Source organism: Odocoileus virginianus, chromosome 19 (genome assembly GCF_023699985.2).
Source record: "Odocoileus virginianus isolate 20LAN1187 ecotype Illinois chromosome 19, Ovbor_1.2, whole genome shotgun sequence".
NCBI classification, from domain to species: Eukaryota; Metazoa; Chordata; class Mammalia; order Artiodactyla; family Cervidae; genus Odocoileus; species Odocoileus virginianus.
Window position 1 is genome coordinate 43,444,099 of NC_069692.1, and position 17,209 is coordinate 43,461,307.

At 41.0% G+C, this 17,209-nt stretch overlaps 1 protein-coding gene across 3 annotated transcripts in view; it reads left to right on the top strand.

Moving 5' to 3' along the window:
* The window catches only part of RNGTT (RNA guanylyltransferase and 5'-phosphatase), a 223,042-nt gene extending 207,338 nt beyond the window's left edge, over window positions 1-15,704 (top strand). For all 3 annotated transcript variants that reach the window (XM_070450141.1, XM_020877220.2, XM_070450140.1), the window contains 2 exons: window positions 11,442-11,565; window positions 13,065-15,704. In XM_070450141.1, the coding sequence (XP_070306242.1) occupies window positions 11,442-11,565; window positions 13,065-13,222 (282 nt within the window). In that variant the 3' untranslated portion in view covers window positions 13,223-15,704. The remainder of the gene's footprint in view (window positions 1-11,441; window positions 11,566-13,064) is intronic.
* The last annotated feature ends 1,505 nt before the right edge of the window (window positions 15,705-17,209 follow it).

The window sequence follows — 17,209 nt, forward strand, 5'->3', positions numbered from 1 at the left end:
GTCTGTCAGTAATTTTAAAAGTAAACATCCCTGAATGAAAATAAACGTCTTCGTTGCGGTACTGCAGAAGCTGCTGCTGCTTAGTCACCTTAGTCTTGTCCAACTCAGTACCAGCCTGTGGGCTGCAGCCTGCCAGGCTCTTCTGCCCATGGGATTCTCTCAGCAAGAGTGCTAGAGTGGGTTGCCATGCCGTCCTCCAGGCGATCTTCCTGACCCCGCGATCGAACCCGGGTCTCCTGCATTTCAGGCAGGTTCTTTACCACTGAGCCACCAGGGAAGCCACAACTATACTCAAATAAAAATTAATTTAAAAAAGTAGTATCTTGGATAAGAGGATTAAATTAGTCTTGAGTGCAAGTTACCAAAGTAATGAATTTGCTTTTTCTGCTGGTTTTATAACTTTTTCAAAGCATGACTGTTCACACTCATAAAAATGCATTAATTCATAGAGATAGTGCGGGATGCACTTTAGTACTTGGATATTTCAGAATAAGTGTTTTATTTGATGATCTCCAGGTTTCTTATTGACTCCAAAATACTGAATTTTATGAAAGATATTTGTAGTATCTTTTAGGGGGGAAACAAAGATTTTTTTTTTTTTTTTTTTTTTGAGGAAGATGTTTAAGGACTGTGACAACTGATGAAGATAATTTATATTCACTGTTTTCAAACTTTCAACTTTTGAGTGGTTTCTGATATTTCCAATACCTGGAGCTGATGAAGCAGATTTAAATAAATTCATTGTGAATGTCATTCAGAGGGTGTATAGAGATACAAAGTAGAACTCTAGGGTTCAGAGCAGTATACTGTCACTCTGTGTTTGTATAATCTGTTTGTCAATAACTCCAGGATTTCTTTCTCAAAGAAGAAGTGCAGTTGTTGAGAAAGCATGCATAAAAGCAGAATGCAGCGTGCACAGCGAAGTTACAGTCACCGTAACTGTGGTCGGAGTGTCTCAGTGCGAGTCTGCCCTGACTTGAGATACCAACTTGTAAGAATGGAATTCTGGAAAACTTCATTTGCTTAGATGGGTCCCAGTCACCACAGAGCATTATCGCTAAACTAAGGAGTTCTGTGTCTCCGAGCTAAAGATTCACAGGCATCATGGGTCTGTGGACTTCAGTGCCTATTAGTGCTGCGAGAGCAAATCAGGCCATTTTAAAACAAGAGTTTATTCTGGAAGATAATCAAAAGGGAAGAATGTCAGCCTCTCTCTCTCTCTCTCTCTCTCTCTCTCTCTCTCTCTCTCTCTCTCTCTCAGTGGTAAGCAGAACAGGAAGGAAATCTTTACTTATTATAGTAGCATTTTGGTTTATTGCCACATGCTACATTGATCTGAGCTGGAGGACAGTTCTCTTGAGGTCGCATAAAAAGGGCAGAGTTGAATAGTTGGGTTTAAAAATGGGTGAGAGGGAAGAGATAAAGTTATATGTAATCATCCTGCATTACTAAAGAATAAAAAATGACCATTATTGGGTCCAAATCATGAGCAAGTCCTTGCAAAGTAAATGGAGGACTGAATAGAGTAAATTGGATTGAGCATTGATATCTTAGTGACTTTCCTAGCTCAAACGTAAGATCCAGTGTGTTGTGAACTTTGTTAAGCATGGATATTTAATGACCATTAACATGACTTTAAGTTAGGTGTCTGTTACTGCCAGTAGACGGGCCATTAATCAAACTCAGTCTGACAAACACACTTTATTCATTATTACACTGGCTGTGAGAAAGACACCTTAAAAAACAAGTACCTTCAGGTGAGTCTGTCATCAGACTTATAACTATTTAGTAAGAAAAAGTGTCAGACATGCATATTGCATTTTAGTATCCTCACATTAATGATCCAGGAAGACCTTGGAGATCTTGGTGTTTGGTTCCAGACCACCGAAATAACTGCAATAAGGCAAGTCACATGAATTTTTTGGTTGCTTAGTGTATATAAAAGTTATGTTTAAACTATAGCCTATTAAGTGTTCAGTAGGCTTCCCTGATAGCTCAGTTGGTAAAGAATCCGCTTGCAATGCAGGAGACCCTGGTTTGATTGCTGGGTTAGGAAAATCCACTGGAGAAGGGATAGGCTACCCACTCCAGTATTCCTGGGCATCCCTTATGGTTCAGCTGGTAAAGAATCCCCCTGCAATGCGGGAGACGTGGGTTCGATCCCTAGGTTGGGAGGATCCCCTAGAGAAGGGAAAGGCTACTCACTCCAGTATTCTGGCCTGGAGAATTCCATGGGGTCGCAAAGAGTCAGACACAACTGAGTGACTTTCACTTTCACTGAGTGTTTAGTAATAGCATTATGTCCAAAAACATATACATACCTTAATTTAAAAATACTTTGCTAAAAAATGCTAACCAGCATCTGACAAAACAGTGTTGCTGCAAACCTTTAATTTGTTAAAAAAAAAAAAAAAAAAGATGCAGTATCTATGAAGTGAAATAAAGCAAAGTGCAGTAAACTGAGGTATGCCAGTAGCCTGTAAGCCTTTCCTTGGTTTTGTATCATTTTTACTATCCCAAGCATGTACTGAACCCATGATCTACTTGTAAATTCTCATCGTGCTTGGTACTAAACAGAGCAACAACTTGTAACCATAGAGTGTGGCTCTCTGCTGAGTGAACCGTCACCATTACCTCACCTTACCTGGCAGAACTGCCTGTTCCGCACACATGGCCTTTCCCTTTGACTGGTCATGCCCAGGGAAAGGTCTTCAGTCCAATAATGGCTTCTCATTTGGTCGAGAAATCAGACAAAAGCTTTGCAGCTGTGAAGTGCAGCCCATTTTAAAATTAACCTATTGTAAATTCTTAATGATTGAGAAATTCTGCAATTTGCTATGATTTGTGGTTCGTGCTCACGCAACTAGAATAGCAAACAGCAGAGACTGATGCAGGTCAACATGGCGGGCGTTTGGAAAGTGCAGAAAAAAGAAACTTGATAGACACAGTGATTGGTTCAAACCAGCATGTTATGCTCTCCTGCCCTTCGTCTGTCACACATCACTTTGCCTCCCACCCACAGGCTCTCCCAAGTGGAATGTAATCCTTGGAAATGACTACTCAAATTACAGCTTATTACACAAGAAGTAAAATCTCTCACAAGTATAGTCTGCCTTCGCCTCCTGTAATACGTTTCCAACCTGGAGGCTAGATTCTTAGGGGAAAGGAAGGCACAGGCTTTTGATTCACAGAGGCCTAGAATTTGAATTTCGATATAACTTGTATCCTTGTACAAGTTACTTAAATACTCTGGGCTTCAGTGTCTACATCTGAAACCTCATTAGCTTCATGCTCAGATTATAAAACCTTATCAGTTCAGTTGCTCAGTCGTGTCCGACTCTTTGCGACCCCATGAATTGCAGCACGCCAAGCTTCCCTGTCCATCACTATCTCCCAGAGCTTGCTCAAACTCATGTCCATCAAGTTGGTGATGCCATCAAACCATCTCAATCTCTGTCGTCACTTTCTCTTCCTGCCTTCAATCTTTCCCAGCATCAGGTTCTTTTCCAGTGAGTCAGCTCTTTGCATCAGGTGGCCAATGTATTGGAACTTCAACTTCAGCATCAGTTCTTCCAATGAATATTCAGGACTGATTTCCTTTAGGATGGACTGGTTTGATCTCCTTGCAGTCCACGGGACTCTCAAGAGTCTTCTCCAGCACCACAGTTCAATAGCATCACTTCTTTGGCACTCAGATTTCTTTATGGTCCAACTCTCACATCCATACATGACTACTGGAAAAACCATAGCTTTGACTATACAGACGTTTGTTGGCAAAGTAATGTCTCTGCTTTTTAATATGCTGTCTAGGTTGGTCATAGCTTTTCTTCCAGGGAGCAAGCGTCTTTTGATTTTATGGCTGCAATCACCATCTGCAGTGATTTTGGAGCCCAAGAAAATAAAGTCTGTCACTGTTTCCACTGTTTTCCCATCTATTTGCCATGAAGTGATGGGACAGGATGCCATGATCTTTGTTTTTTGAATGTTGAGTTTTAAGCCAGCTTTTTCACTCTCCTCTTTCACTTTCATCAAGAGGCTCTTTAGTTCCTCTTTGCTTTCTGCCATAAGGGTGATGTCATCTGCATATCTGAGTTTGTTGATAATTCTCCCTGCAATCTTGATTCCAGCTTGTGCTTCATCCAGTCCAGCATTTCACATAAATAAGCAGGGTGACAACATACAGCCTTGACATACTCTTTTCCCAATTTGGAACCAGTCCATTGTTCCATGTCTGGTTCTAACTATTGCTTCTTGACTTGCGTACAGATTTCTCAGGAGGCAGGTCAGGTGGTCTGGTATTCCCATCTCTTGAAGAATTTTACAGTTTGTTGTGATCCACACGGTCAAGAGCTTTAGTGTAGTCAATGAAGCAGAAATTGATGTTTTTCTGGAACTCTCTTGCTTTTTCTGTGATCCAGTGGATGTTGGTAATTTGATCTCTGGTTCCTCTGCCTTTTCTGGATCCAGCTTGAACATCTGAAAGTTCTCAGTTCACATACTGTTGAAGCCTCATTTGGAGAATTTTGAGCATTACTTTGCTACTGTGTGAGATGAGTGCAATTGTGCAGTAGTTTGAACTTTCTTCGGCATTGCCTTTCTTTGAGACGGGGATGAAAACCTAACAGGGATGGAGTGAAAACCTTTGAGATTGGAATAGAAACCTAATAGGGATGCAGTGTTTCTCTGCTTCTTACTGACTGCAAGCCTCTGATCAGATCACTTAACTCCTCTCTGCCTCTGCTTCCCTGTCTTTACAGACGGGGGGATACTTCCTAGAGTTATTGTGAGGGTTAAATAAATGAATCCATGTAAAGCACTTAGAAGGTACTCTGCACCTAGTAAGTATACAGTAATTACTAGCCATTGTGGTGCACAGATATTAAACAAATAGTCAGATAATGATAAACAAGGTAGAGGAAAAGTTGTGCGATGCTCTAAGATAATTTATGAGCGCCAGAAAGATAAACTGGGGCTGTGTCATTGAGTGCTCTGTAATGGGAAGCCCCTGATGCGGGGGTGACATAATTTGATTTACTTCTTTTTTTAATTGACATTTTTTATACATTAAAACAATCTCATGTTTACCATCTTTTATGAAACATAGTTTATTTTAGGAATTTTTTCATGACAAAATTATGAAAGTTAAGCATGCATTATGCAGAAAGTTTGAACAATACAGCCAAGCACAGAGAAGAAAATAAGTAATTACTAACTCCAGCATCTACTAGTAATCACTACTAACATGCTGTTTTTTCTGCCCAGTTATTTTATATGATTTATTGTGTTTTGAATAGTAACTGTAACTAACTCTAATTTTATGAAGAGGTAGTAGTCTGTAGTTTAGTGGTGATTTCATGCCCTGGACTTGTCTGCTGTGGGATGAATAAGACTGAGTTTTAGCTGCTTTCTTTTTATTGGCTACTTTCATTAGTTGAACTCCAGATTGGAGGGCTTGAAGACCTTGCTCTTGATGAGAGAGGGACTTCCTGTTACTATGTTTCTAACTTAGCAAATGTGAGGTGTGTCATTTACCCAGGAGTTCTTCCTTATAAAAGTATAAACACAAACTGATTTTAATGGAGGAACTGTGTTTTTTTTTTTTTAAGTGGCTAAGTGTAGCGTATTTTTAGAAAGGGTAACTTGTTAAGAGTTTTATTTCCCCTGATAGATGGATACACTTTCTAAAATCAACATATGAAGGCCCTACTCTAAAGTAGCAGTTCTGGAAGATTGTCTGATGATTCAGATTCAAGCAGATTGTCCTCTTCTGACATCACAAGGAACTTTTATAATTCCATTTCGATTTCTTTGCTGCTTTATTTTCTCTGCCTTCATTCATAAGTATTAGATACCAAAGTTGCATACATGGGAGTAAGACCTTTGAGTTCATCTCCTTGAAATATGTTTTAAAAATTCACCTTCTGTCACACTACAGAGTTAGAGCTTGAGTAGAACTTTAAGTGCAGAAAAGAAACAGTGGTCAACTTAGTTTAGCTCCAGATAGAAGTTCACAAAAGATGAGGCAGCAATGTCTAAGTATAAACATATGTTCATATTCATACTAGAGTCTCACTGTTACTCCTTTTCTCTCTCACACTCACTCTCTTTCCCCCACCTCTTTTTCTCAGTCATTTTAAATTCTGACCAAAGCAAGTGGTGTGGGTTAATACTTTTTTAGCATAGTCTGGACTGTTGAAGAGTGGATTTTTTCTTATAAAATCCTGGTAGAAGATGACTTTAGAGCTGACTGATTCATGGCTGACTCTAGAGCTGAGGCAAAGAAAATAAAAGATAAGACTGGAGTGGTATCTTGTGTTGCCAGGGACTAAACACTAAAACTATGTAAGTAAGTAAAAGTGGAAGCAAGTTAAAAGGACACAGCAGCCAGCTTGGCAGAGTTCCCAGTAGCCGAAACCAGAGCAATCTGAGCAAGAAAAGGAAGTGAAAATAGTTTATGATAAGCCAAAGAATAAAATAAATGTCCATGGATTCTTACTGACACAAATAAGCAAATAAATAAATGAGGGAGAAGAGCAGATCTTCTTTACAGCAGACATCCAGATAATAAATGTATAAGGGATGGAGAAAGTAGAAAATTACCTTATAATACCATAGGCAAGATTAATGGGTGAATGCTACAATTAATGAGTGAAACTTTTAAGAAGAAAAGGGATATTTGTATAGCCTCAAAGTCTCTCTCCCAGGAAATGTATTGATTTCTGTGATGCTTTTAATAAATGTCCACAAATTCTTAGATACTCTTCCTTCAAGCAAGTGGCTAAATTCCCTTATCTTTGATCAGGGCTAGACATAGTGCCTCATAACTAACAGAGTATGCTAGCTTAATAGTAAAGAAGCCTGGCTGGTGCCTTCTTCACCAAGTGATCAGGGTTTACATCACCAGTAAGGAATCATATTGTGACCCCATGGACTATAGCCCGCCAGACTCCTCCATCCATGGAATTTTCCAGGCAAAGAATGCTAGAGTGGGTTGCTATTTCCTGCTCTAGGGGATCTTCCCAACACAGGGATCAAACCTGCGTCTCTTGCATCTCCTGCATTGGCGGGCAGACTTTTTAGTACTGCACCTCTTGGGAAACCCAAGATCTTATCTATTGCCTAGATATTATGTAAAGAGGAGGGTACGTCGTCTCTCTGGCATTCTTTCCCAAAATTTATAACCTCAGTCTGATCATGAGAAAACATCAGAAAATCCAAAACTGAGGAACATTCTACAAAATATCTGACTAGTAGTCTTGAGAGTCCCTTGGACTGCAAGGAGATCCAACCAGTCCATCCTAAAGGAGATCAGCCCTGGGTGTTCATTGGAAGGACTGATGTTGAAACTGAAACTCCAATACTTTGGCCACCTGATGCAGAGAGCTGACTCATTTGAAAAGACCCTGATGCTGGGAAAGATTGAGGGCAGGAGGAGAAGGGGACGACAGAGGGTGAGATGGTTGGGTGGCATCACCGGCTCGACGGACATGGGTTTGGGTGGACTCTGGGAGTTGGTGATGGACAGGGAGGCCTGGAGTGTTGCGTGGACTGCGGGAGTTGGTGATGGGCAGGGAGGCCTGGAGTGTTGCGTGGACTGCGGGAGTTGGTGATGGGCAGGGAGGCCTGGAGTGCTGCGTGGACTCCGGGAGTTGGTGGTGGACAGGGAGGCCTGGCGTGCCGCGTGGACTGCGGGAGTTGGTGATGGACAGAGAGGCCTGGAGTGTTGCGTGGACTGCGGGAGTTGGTGATGGGCAGGGAGGCCTGGCGTGCCGCGTGGACTGCGGGAGTTGGTGATGGGCAGGGAGGCCTGGAGTGCTGCGTGGACTCCGGGAGTTGGTGGTGGACAGGGAGGCCTGGACTGTTGCGTGGACTCCGGGAGTTGGTGATGGGCAGGGAGGCCTGGCGTGCTGCGTGGACTGCGGGAGTTGGTGATGGGCAGGAAGCCCCCACGTGCTGCGGTTCATGGGGTCACAAAGAGTCGGACACGACCGAGCGACTGAACTGAGCTGAGCAGTCTTCACATGTGTCAGGAGAGCTCTGAGAAGCTGTCACAGGTCAGAAGAGGCTAAGCACAGTGCAGTTTCCTGGAGCAGATAAAGACAGTGGAAAAACTGATGAAGTCTGAATCAAGTTTAGCTGATTGTGTTGTATCATTGTTAACCTCTCAGTTGATAACTGTTCTGTGATATACAAAACATGAACATTAGAAGAAGCAGGGTGATGGGAATCCTGGAACTGTTGATATAATCTTTACAACTTTTCTGTAGATCTAAAATTATTTCAGAATTAAAAGTTAAAACCCAGCTTACTGGTATCTTCTCAATCTAAGGATATTTGTTATTTTGTAGTGTCTCTAGAGCAAATTAGTTCAGAGAAATCCCTCTCCCCTTTGTAGTTTCTCTAGAAAAGATGAGCTCCTGATAACAAAACAGCTCTCACAGAGCAGGGATAGTAAATTTTAAAGGCTTGCGCTCCACCCAAAACTCATCTGCCTGCTCTGTGTAGGTTGGTTCAGCCAACACCAATGGTTCGCCTTTTATGACTTGGTATCATGGCCAGCATTTAGGTTACAAAAAATATTCTGTTAAAAAATAGAGGTGTAATTTACATGCAATACAATGCATAAATTTTGCTAAACAATTTGATGAGTTTTGAAAAAATATATTCATCTGTATAACAACTACCCTAATGATGCTCTAGAACCTTTCCAACACACTTAAAGTTTCCTGCATGCTACTATTACGCTGTCAATCCCCTTATGACTTGAATCTGTACTCCAGGCAACCATTATTCTTATTTATATCGGTTTAGATTACTTTTGTCTGTTCTTGAAATTTGTATAAAGGAGTCACATAGTATATATTCCTTTGTATCAGGCTCTTTTTGCTCAGCATAATGTTTTTTAGATTAAACTATGTTGCATCTTTAAAAAAAGAAAAAATACAGAGAACAGCTGTGGTTCTGTCTTCTTCTGTCTTGGGCCCTTTGTTCCATTGACCTGCTAATCTGAAATCTTCAGAGGTACTAGATCTGGTTTCATCTGACTATCTCTTAATACCCAATTATTGGTAGATTTAAGTGGTATCAAAAGTGTGGTACTCAATAAGATGGACAAGAAGAAAGAAAAAAAATTATTTTCTTCAGTATAAAATACACTGTATTTCCCCCCCCCAAAAAAACCAATAAATCTCATTAATCCAATGTAATTATGAGTACAGATGTGAAATCTTGATTTATAAATATTTTATTCTTATTACTTGCAACCTCTGATTAACTCAAAACAGGATAGCAGAGCTGATTATAAAAGGCCTAACCAGATCCTGTTTTAGTAAATAATAATGTGTGATTGGCTGAGGATGATTATTGTCATAGTAACAAATTAGAATTTAGATAGTAAAATTAAACTCTTTCCCTGTATGCCAATCATTCTTCTGATCTGACCATTAGTGAAAACTGTCTTTGTGCACATATGGGATGCATGGTGTTTATCAGTTAGATATATTTTACTACTTGACCAAATGAGTGCAGTGTGTCTGTTTGGGGATTATTTTTGGTGTGGTGCATGAAAAACAATGTACTGTTTTTGAACACGGAAATACATTTAGGTTGGCATAGTGGCAAGTGCCTGCATTTTCTGGAAAGCCCTGTTTCCCAGAGTGTTAATGTGGCCAGATACAAACAGATACTTAATAATATAGCCCAACTACTATAGTCAGATTGAGCAACACATAATTTATAGCAAATCTGATACCAGGAACATAAGAATGATAAGCTATTTGGTAAAGATGTACTGTGATGAGTAGTGAGTAAAAGTGCAGACTGCACATTGGTAACAAGCGATCCTTGTAAATGTGTATATGATACAGTTTTCCTGACAAGTGCTCTCAAATTATATCTTTTCATGTTATCTTGGTTTCTTTAGTGAATTTGCTTAGTTTGTTTTTTTTTTAAGTTTGCAAGTAATGTTTCATTTCCTGACTTTATATTCAGTTAAGAATTTTACTGGTGGGTACCATGTGTCGGACACTTCCGTTTATTATTGCCCCAGTGTCCCAGTGCCTTAGAAATGCCATTGCCCATTTAAGAAGTTAGAAAATGAAGAATCTGAAAGGTTTAGCAATCTGCCTGTTAGACCCTACCTTTGGTGTAATGTAAGTGGTTCCTGTCCCTGAGTAAGTCGCCTGGGTTGGATACAGATCCTGTATCAAAAATAAAAGAAGGCAGATCCCTCGGAGGGAGGGAGGGGAGTTGAGATGAGAATCATGAATATTTGAAAGTAAATGATCAAGTTCACTTTGTAGGACATCATTTTCTTGGGCAGGTCTGGTTCCAGCACACTGAGATTTGTTGGTCCTGTCAGATTTGTTGAAAACGCTAGTCCAATCAGCTGTAATGCTCAGGGAGAGAAAAGGACTACAATTTGAAAGGTTTTATGAAGGCATGCGCTGCGAAATCTGTGAATTGACAGCGTCTTTTAAAAATTTGCTTCCCTTCATATTCCTAGGTGATAGCGAATACGTGGGTAGAAAAAGGACAGCATTTCAAATAATGCTAATGAAGTTAACTGGTTGCAATCTTCCATATTGTGAGGAAAAGTTGTTAGCTGGAAAAGATGAGGACAGAATTAAAATATTATTATGACTGGCATTTGATTTGAAAACTGCAAAGATAAGCTTAGATTCCTATTTATGAAAACCATACTCACAGCCCGATGAAATATCTTTTAAAAGCTTCTACAGTTGCCATGGATACTTGTTAGCTTTGATAGAGTAAGTTGTAATCCATATTCAATCATCTGAGGTGAAGTAGCCAAAAACACCCACCAGATAATATCAAAAGCAGCTCCATCTCTAAATTCATACCATTTTGGAGATGAAAAGGGTAAATAAACAGCCTAAAGATGAGCTTTTTGGTTAATTATCACTGCTTGAAAAGCAAAATATTTAGGATGCACATTGCCTGAATCAGACCCTAATGTCTGCTCTCTGGGGGTAACTTCTTATCGTAACTGGTGGCGGGGGTTTCTTGGGTCCTGACGTGGGCGCTTAGATGCCAGGACCTTCCTGAAGGTTTTTGAAACCTTTGCGGATACTCAGTTTCTGAAAGCCAGAGGGACGCAGACAGTATGGAAGGCGCCGGTCCCCATGGCCGACAGGTTTGCACCTGGCCCAGGAGTGGCTGGTTTTTGCATAGCTTCCTTTAACTGCTGTATATCGACGGCTGTTTTCACTACTGTTTATAAGATGTCAGATTAATCACCTAGCGTACAGGGGAGTGAGTGCCGCATCCTTGGGCGTGAGTAGATGCTTCATATGACACAGAACTCCGTGGGACGAGCCGCAGAGGTGTTTTTGGCATCCCCTCATGCGTCTGTCACGTAAGGGAGGCAAGAAGCCTGTCAAATGACTTAAAACATTTTCCTCAATTCTCTTTTAAAACAGGTGACAAAAGAGCTCAAACAGTATGACAACAAAATTATAGAATGCAAATTCGAGAACAACAGCTGGGTCTTTATGAGACAGAGAACAGATAAAAGTTTTCCCAATGCCTACAACACTGCCTTGGGTGAGTATGACAGCCTCCCAGTGGATGGTACATGAAACCCCCCAAAAGAGGCAAGGTGTTAGAACTAACCTCTTTCATAGCTCAGAGGGGAGAAGGTCATCCAGACTCACGAGGGCTTGTGGCAGGTCTGTGCCCTGTGATTCTACCCCTCCTTCAACCTGTGGGCTCCTGCCAGGCGCCCGGGGGAGCAGTTTAAAGGGCAGGAAGGTGAGCTGTGGACAAGATGAATTTGTTGAACAACAACCACAACAAAACCCACGGTAATTGCAGATCTGTTCAAAACACTAAACACCATCGTTTGCCAGATGGTAAAAGACAGAATTAGCAGGGGGAAATGTAATTTCCAGCTCCTAAAATAGCTTTACAAACAATGGAGAACAAAGTCAATGAAAAGCTTAAAAAAAAATGTAAAATGTGGTATGCTATCTTCAGGATGTGCTCTGGGCACAGTGTGATTGCTTTGGGAATTCAGGGTAGTAAGGTTGTTTCATGAGGAGCAGCATGCATTAATTATTTTTAAAAGGTAAACTACTTCTTCAGGCAACTCTGAATTGAGCTTCCAGTGAATTCGAATTGGGAGGGAAAAAAAGCAAAACGAGATGAAAGGTTAATGGGATCGTGAACTTTAGAGTGCTCAGTCAGTCAAGGTGCTGATGGTGGTTTGATAAGCTTAAGAGATAATAAAGAAATTGCCAGTTTGAGTTTTGCAGCTTAAAAGTTACTTTTGTATATTCAAAAGATTCTTGTTCGAACTATTTGTGTTCAGACAGGATGAGTTAATTTCAAAAAAGAGGAGTAATTAAGCCCTTGTCTTTTTTCCTAAAACCAAGTAGGTAAATACAGTTTTGATCACATTAGAAAAGGTGCTTTATTTAATAGTCATTTTGTTATAATGCCTCACTTCAAACAAGTTACTAAAATAAAGGAAAACATGCTCTCCCAGCTACAGCGCAGCCTCCTGTGCTGTGTTTCACACGTGGCCATGTGCACTGCTCTCTGAGAGAGCAGGTTGAAGGACGCAGGGGGGGGTTTTCTTTAGAAACCGTGTGATCGTGGACTGTAGTGCGATGCACTGCGCGAGATCCATGTGCAGTGCAGACTGTTTGGAAGGATCGAGAACTGTGGTGAAGACAGGCTTAAACCCCAAAACTTAAACATTTTGTTCTAGAATTAATAGTAAAGAGTAACCACCAGAGGGACTTCCCTGGTGGTCCAGTGCTTCCAACACAGGGGGCATGGGATAGATCCCTGGTCTGGGAACTAAGATCCCACAAGCCACATGGCTCTGCCGAAAAAGGAGAAGTATAGCTACCAGCAGTGCCTCGCTTCAGGGTGGGGGAGAGAGGAGCACAGTTTAATTCGCAGCGAGTCGCCCACGTCGGCAAGACGGAACGTTCTAGCCTGTTGGGATGGAAACCTCTCCCATCCTCATCTCCCTGGGGCGAGTCAGCTCCCTTCATGAGCCCTCACATGAGACACGTGTCTCCCTTTTCCCACAGCTGTGTGCAACAGTATCTCCAACCCTGTCACCAAGGAGATGCTCTTCGAGTTCATTGACAGATGTGCAGCACCTTCTCAAGGACAGAAGCGAAAGCATCACCCGGACCCAGACACAGAGCTCATGCCTCCACCACCTCCCAAAAGACCTTTGACCTAAAGACCTGCCTCTGACTTCAGGACTGAGAGGAAAATGAGTGAGAAAAAATGCTGTTGTCCCATTTTTTGCAACCAGAGAAATTTAAAAAAGAAAAAGAGTGTGGCTTGATGTTGATACACATTTGACTTTTTTTTTTTTTAAGAGAAGTATTGTAGCCAGTCTGTAAATATTTGATGTTTTTGTTTCCTCACTGCTACAGTACATCGTGGACTTAAACGTTTTATTTATACCTGGTAAACTCAGCCTTACCTTGTGGAATCTGAAGACTGAAATATCTAAAGGTTTAAACGAGATCAAAATCAATGAAAAAGAGGCCTTGTTTATATATGGATAACTTTTGCTTTAATTTATAAAGTTAGCAATCTGGAACTGTGAGTGCATAGAACATTGTCTTTTTTAGAAGTTGTATTTCAACTATGATAGGTTTTCCTTTTAAAACATTTAGGCAGTGGCATTAAACATTCTTGCTATTATTTATCATGGGTTTCATACATCTCTGAAATTCTTGTATTCAAAACCAAATGACAAGGTTGTTAAATATTGTACTGTATTAAACAACTTGGTCTGGCTTATATCATTTTAAGAAATTGTTTTGGAACTGTAAAAGTAAAAACGTAAAGCTCCATTTTGTGAATGTCATCCTTTCTGAAGGATATATCGAGTCTTTTCATCTGTCTCTGTTGTTTGAACTGCAGTATCAGACAGGTAGCCAGTCTGTCCACTCTGGCCGTGGTCTTGGGTCACTTCATAGAACATAGAGATACACACAGTCCTGTGTGTGCTGTTCTTCTGGGAGACTTTTTTCAACGCCAGGGCCACTTCTCCCTCACCTCAGTGGCATCGGCGCACTGTAAATTACGTTAAAACACGCAGCTCACTGTGATGATGGGAGTGGTATCAAATACATACACAATGCTGTGTTAGTTCTTTTACACAAGGCCGCACAGGAAACCGGCTGACTCCTTTGATCAGAAGGGAACGTCAGTGGAAGAGAAGGCTGTCACTGGAAAGCACTCTCCCACTGCCGGATAAATGCAGAGGCAGAGACTAGACATCTGCAGGAGCTAAACGCGAAGGAAGCCAAGACATTCATTTTCAAAGCCAGAATTTTCTCTCATCTTCTATTCTGGGAATGCTATTTCGGTTGTACATCTGAATTTTAACACATTTACTGATAGATAATGGATTTAAAGAGTGGCTAATTTGTCACATGCCATTGTTGAGAAACTGTGTTCTGATTGGTTTGTCAAGGAACTCTTGAGAATTAGCTTACTAGAGGCCAATGTATTTATTTTTAGGGTACAGGTTTTAAGTATGTGTATTTAAAACAAATGTTCATGATCTGAATTTTATATATGTAAATACATATATATATATATGTAAATGCATATATATATATGTGAGTATAGGCAGCAGTGTATATTCTTCTACTAAGATAGTGAGACACGAAAATCCAAACGAGTCACCTAGTAGATTGAATAGCTGATAGGATTCCTATATGAAACAGCACAGATTAACCAAAAGTGTATTTCTACTCATTCGAGTTTTAATGTTCTTAAACAAAGTTTTCTCCTGCGGTGGTTTTCTGTATGAAATGCTAGAGTCATGCTTGGCCTTCTCGCTTTATTGTTCCCAAGTTATGTAATGTGAATTTGTTCAAAATGTCATTTTAGTGTTTCTTTCCTAGAGTACTTTTGTGTATTTGAGTGCTACAGGGATAAAAACATCTGATTGCTACTGCAACTATTGAAAGGTAGAAATTGGTCAAGGTTTCATGTTGTCTTGTACAAAATGGATCTGAAAAGCCTGTGCAACTCCGGATGGTCTGACAGCTGCTTCACCAGGATTAGTGGCTCTCTTCACAAGGTGTGACACTTTCTTCCAAGCCCATGTAAAGGCAGAAGTCTTTTGTTGATGAGAGAGCAAGCCTTTGTCAGCGATCTTTAATAGAGTTAAAATGTTTATGGTAATTGTAACCTTTTAAATGAGCTACGTGGAAAGAGCATCTCATCTTCAGTATACCCAGATATTTTCTCTTTGCCTTTGTGCATTTTCCAGGACTTTATTTTCTTAATTTATCTTTCCCTTTCAGTTGAAGTGATATATAGTAAGTAGATCCCATTTAGCCCCTGAACACATTACCATCCATAGTGTCATAAAAAATCATCCAGAAAATCATCGGGGTGGAAGTCTGGAGGCACGATTTGGGATGTCATGAAGGAAATACTTCCTGTCTCAGCCCACTTCCTAATAACTGTTTTCTGACACTGACGTTTTGTAGACAAGAATAAGAAAACTTTACTTTCCTTTGTTATCACAGATAAAAGATTTTGCTTTGTGTTTGGAAAAGATGTGGAAGACTCGACTGCCTGGCTGGTTACATTTGCTTTCCGTGAAATGCTCAGAAAATGTCAGGACATTCCTTCTCTAATTGTGTGTCAGTGCATATTGTAATAAAACTACTGATTTAAAATAACAGAAAGTGTATCTACTTTGTTTTACTGGTGATGCTTTTGTGTCCCTTTTATCGCTTTTATCAGATCCTGTCAACCATGCCCCTCAACATCCACTTAGTTTTGTTGCATTCTCGAGATTAGCATAAAAACTTGGAAAATCCTCTATTTTTCTTCCTGAGAAACCAAGAAACTTGAAAAGTACGAATCAGATGCTTCCAGGCAGGAAAAACTAATGTGTTAGAGAGAAACCTGGGCTCCACCCAGAGACCAAGTCTAGGCTCTGCCCCCGGTTGGACTTCTGTCCACCCTAGGACTCGTTTCTTCCCATCCCCATCTGTAAAGTGCCAAGAGTGGGCCAGATGATCAAAAAGGACTTTTTCAGGTCTGATGTGATTCTTGTGCAAAAGCCAGTGTTTTGCGAATATCCTGTATTCACGATAATAGCCATATCACCCTTGTGGAATATTCACCAAACCCCAAACACAGCCACTTTGTTCAGGGAGATACCGTCTCAGCTTCATTTTGCGGTTGAGAAAGCTTTGACCCGAGCTCACGTAGCTAGTGAGTTGTAAGCCAAGAAGCAAACATAGGTCTTTGGCCTCCTTCCCGAGTTTGTTGTTCAGTCGCTCAGTGGTGCCCAGCTCTGCGACCCCGTGGACGGCAGCATACCCGGCTCCGCTGTCCTGACTGACTGTGTAGTAAGTCCTCGCTGAAAGGCTCTGGCACCGCTCTTGTGCGGAGGGCTGCTTTCAGGCCAGGGCCCCAGACTGGTTAAGTTGTTTCCCCGGTGCAAACAGGTCATAGGTTACGAGGAACTCTCTCCAAAGTAAGATGACGTCGGGAGCAGGAAAGTAGGTCCATTTTTAGGAGCTTACTAAGTCACATTTAAGTTAAATAGTGTTTAAATGTGAGTGACACAGAGGCCATGAAAAGGAGTTTAATAATCCTTATTAAGATACTTAACCTCAAAGATGCAACTAACAGGAAATAAGTGATTAAGTCACACACCGGGCCCGTGTTTTCTGACTGTCACGTACCCTGCCGTCAGCTCTGACCCTTTGGCAGGTCAGTACCAGCCGTGGTCAGCCCAGATTGCCAGTCCTCTCCCCAGACTCGCTGTCAGGTGACCGCTGGGCCTCCCAGGCTTCTAAGACAATTTCACATTTCAAAAAAGTCACTGCACAGATCTGGCGTTGCCAGTTGTTTTGCCATAAAAGGATGTTTACAAAAAAAAAAAAAAAAACTGTTGCTGTTGTTTCATAAAGTAAAAGGAATCTTAATTCCCAAAAGGAAGTGGGACATAATTTCAAAGAACAGACATGTAATTACATGGAACAGAGTTTGTTTTACATCTCACCACACTGTCCATTGCCTCTACCTTTAACCGCAAACTGGTGAAAACTCTTTCATAGACCAGTGTTGGGAACTATTGCATCAGTGAAATTCCAGGCAGGGGCTTGTAACTGCAGGGGAAGAAGCTGTCCCAGTTCCATAGCTGAAGGTCATTTTCATAGTAACTACCATCCACTTA